Source organism: Plectropomus leopardus, chromosome 21 (assembly GCF_008729295.1).
Source record: "Plectropomus leopardus isolate mb chromosome 21, YSFRI_Pleo_2.0, whole genome shotgun sequence".
Classification (NCBI taxonomy): Eukaryota; Metazoa; Chordata; class Actinopteri; order Perciformes; family Serranidae; genus Plectropomus; species Plectropomus leopardus.
The window spans coordinates 725718-729123 of NC_056483.1; the positions used below are offsets into that span (position 1 = coordinate 725718).

Here is a 3406-nt window from a genome sequence, read left to right on the forward strand (position 1 = left end):
CCTTTCTTTTTCTGCCCTTTCTTTTTGCAATCCTCTCCTTTTCTTTGGCGATGCGTTCTCTCTCCAGTCTTTCTTTTTCTGCCCTTTCTTTTGCTATCCTTTCCTTTTCCTGACGCTCCTTCTCTCTGGTGATTCGCTCTCGTTCCTTGGCAATGCGTTCTCTTTCTTGCCTTTCTTTTTCTGCCCTTTCTTTTGCGATGCGTTCTCTTTCTTGCCTTTCTTTTTCTGCCCTTTCTTTTGCAATGCGCTCTCTTTCTTGCCTTTCTTTTTCTGCCCTTTCTTTTGCGATGCGTTCCTTCTCTAGCCTCTCTTTTTCTGCCCTTTCTTTTGCGATGCGTTCTCTTTCTTGCCTCTCTTTTTCTGCCCTTTCTTTTGCAATGCGTTCCTTCTCCAGCCGTTCTTTTTCTGCCCTTTCCCTGGCGATTCGCTCTCTTTCCTTTGCTATGCGTTCCCTCTCCAGTCTTTCTTTTTCCTCTATCTCTTTGGCCATCCTTTCATTCTCACGTCTCTCCTTCTCCAACTGTTCCCTCTCTTGGGCTATTTTTTCTCTTTCTCTTTCGATGCGCTCCCTCTCCATCCTCTCCTTTTCAGCTCTCTCTCTTTCAAGCCTCTCTCTCTCCTGTTTTTCCATCTCCGCCTTCTCTCGCTCAAGTCGTTTCCTCTCTTCCTCGGCCGCCTTTTCTTTGGCCAGTCTCTCCGTCTCTTGTCTTTCCCTCTCTGCCCTCTCTCGAGCCAGCCTCTCTTTCTCCCTTGCTTCCCTCTCCATCCTTTCCTTCTCCGCTTTCTCTCTTTCCATCCTCTCCTTCTCCGCCTTCTCCTTCTCCGCCCTCAGCTGCTCCTGTGCGACCTCCAGCGTCTTCATCTTCAGCTCCCAGGCCTTCTCCTTCTCCTCCTCTTCTTCGGCGAGGAAGGCCCTGATCTCAGCCACGGCGATGCGAGCGATCCTCTTGGCCTCCATCTTCTCGTGGATCATCCTGAGCTCGTACCTGAGAGCGGAGCGCAGCGTGGCGCCTCTGACGGGACGGTCTGAGGTTTGGATTTAAGGTGGAGCTTTAAAAACGCAGCGTGAACACCATCCACACACAATCAAGCACGGTGTTCATTGATTTGTTAACGTGACACCACAAAACAACCCAGGAAGAGTTAAAAAAAGGGATGTGGCATCATCACACTGTACATGCTGGTACATAATCTGTTCTGTTGCTACGAAGAGTTAAGTCTTAGTTAATTTGTGCTCATAAAACTTAGTTATTAGAAACTAATAAACCAATAAAATTAGATTTTACAATGTCAGGTGCACTTTTAATATAAAAAAGTATCACAATATTAAACAACTTTTGTTGTATATTATTATTAGTGATTTTTAAATTGCTTATTGATAGCAAATTCTCATATTTGAGAGAAAATTTCAGCCAATAGTGTTAATTATTATTTGATCAATGCATTACAAATGATCAAATTTAAATGTAAGTCATGCCATAAAATATCAAGTCAGAGCAAAATAAAGTATTTATTTAAGACGTGCAGGTGGTTTTAGTACCTGTGGTTGTATTCTGTTTAGCAGCAGTCTCCCCTGCTTCAGCTACATATCAAATAAAACATTATTTACACTGTGAGCTCATTTTCTGCCGCAGGCAGTCAAAAAATGAGTCAAACTCACACGCAAACCCACAAAGAGATATCTACCTTTTGGGAGTTTTATCTCTCGATCAGTGTCCTCTAACGTCTCGTCTTCTGGGACAACAGACACAAACAGTTTGATACTGAAGCCGAAAACAAAATTCAAATCTTCACACGAGGTAAAACACACCGCTGCCACACCTAACTGCAAATATCCAGGTCAGTCTGTTGTTTCCATGCAGCCTTTATTAAGCCGAATTTATACTTTTGGGGTTGCAGAGAACTGCAGAGACACATTGCGCACCTCCTGAAAAATGTGACTACAAAATTAAGAAAAACTGACCACAAAATCAAGGAAAAATGACCTCAAAATCAAGGACAAATCACAACAAAATCAAGGGAATATGACCTCAAAATCAAGGAAAAATGACAACAAAATTAGGAAAAATGATCACAAAATCAAGGAAAAATGTCGAAATAAGCACATTCTCAGCAAGTCTACAGTATCAGCCGGCAGGATCCTCCGCTTCGGAAACTCTCGCGGACGCAATATAGACGGGTTATAGAGCAGCGTGAAGGATGGTGCAAAACAGCGTCTCAGACGTAACGTCAAGGTGTAAAAAAGCAGATGTGACGTCCACACCTGTTGACTGTCTGCAGTGTCACACATGCATTCAGATTTAGTCCAGGTGACCACAGCAGGAAGCAAAGGTTGTTACTCTCAAACAAAGTCGTGCAGTGACAGAGTGACAGTACCTTTATTTTTTCCGTTCTTCTTCACCTCTTTCCTGTCCTCTACAAACATTTACACACAGACAGATCTGTCAGCAGAGCTCTCAGCGGATCACCAGCACACACACAAAACACACACTCTTGGCTCTTTGTGCGGTACCTTTTCTCAGCCTGTCTCTCCTGAGAGCAGGAGCTTTTAACTTCTTTTCATCTGAACAGAACAGACAGCAGAGGAAGGCAATGAAAACTACCAGCTGTTGGTGTCCAAAAACTCAAGTTCAAATGCCGTGTGAAATAAAATGCGTCCATTGTGAAGAGAAATAACAGAACAATAATCAGCAAATCCCTGACTGCACACCCGTATAATGTTTCCATGACTCACATGCTTCATTTCCACTCATTTTTTCCCCAAAATGAGGCTAAAACAACAGTTTAGTGTGTTAGTTACCTGTGAATGTTTTCGTACCAACCTAACTTAATTTCATGTGACATCTAAAGACAGTGGTTTCTAACGTTATATAACTGAGACAAGAAAAATAAATGAATACGTAAAAATAAGTCAGAAAAACTGTCAAAAAAGTCATTTTACAGTATGTTGAAAAAACACAATTGCCACATAATAATATTTATCATGTCATTATGATAGTTTCACGTAGTTTTTCCCCTAGCTTTTTTTTTCTCCCAGACATTTTTTCTTAGGTTTTTATAAAATAATGTTCAAAATCTACTAATTTCTTACAATTTGTGAAACATTTATCACCAAGTTGTTTAATTCCCCTTTTTCATGTTTTTGAAAGAAATCACACCAATATGCTCCAGGTTTAAGCTGCAGCTTTCAAAGGGTTAAATGTCCTTTTATGCTGAATTCTTATTTTCTTTTCGTAATTATTTTTTTCTTAAATTAATTATTATTATTATGTTCTTAAATTACTATCATTATTATTGTAACTACAATATTTTAATTTATTTTTAATTGTTATTATATGTCTGAGCGTCACGAGGAACATTAGTTTCACACGAACATCACTTGAATGAATCACAGGAAGCAACTAAA

General features: G+C 40.4%; 1 protein-coding gene across 1 annotated transcript in view; it reads right to left on the bottom strand.

Annotated features, from left to right (window-relative positions):
* Positions 1-2878, bottom strand: part of LOC121960954 (uncharacterized abhydrolase domain-containing protein DDB_G0269086-like) — an 8458-nt gene extending 5580 nt beyond the window's left edge. The window contains exons 1-5 of the mRNA XM_042510860.1: positions 2513-2878; positions 2377-2415; positions 1687-1734; positions 1541-1582; positions 29-1026 (exon numbers count right to left, since the gene is read on the bottom strand). Of these exons, the coding sequence (XP_042366794.1) occupies positions 29-973 (945 nt within the window). The 5' untranslated portion in view covers positions 974-1026; positions 1541-1582; positions 1687-1734; positions 2377-2415; positions 2513-2878. The remainder of the gene's footprint in view (positions 1-28; positions 1027-1540; positions 1583-1686; positions 1735-2376; positions 2416-2512) is intronic.
* Positions 2879-3406: the final 528 nt, after the last annotated feature.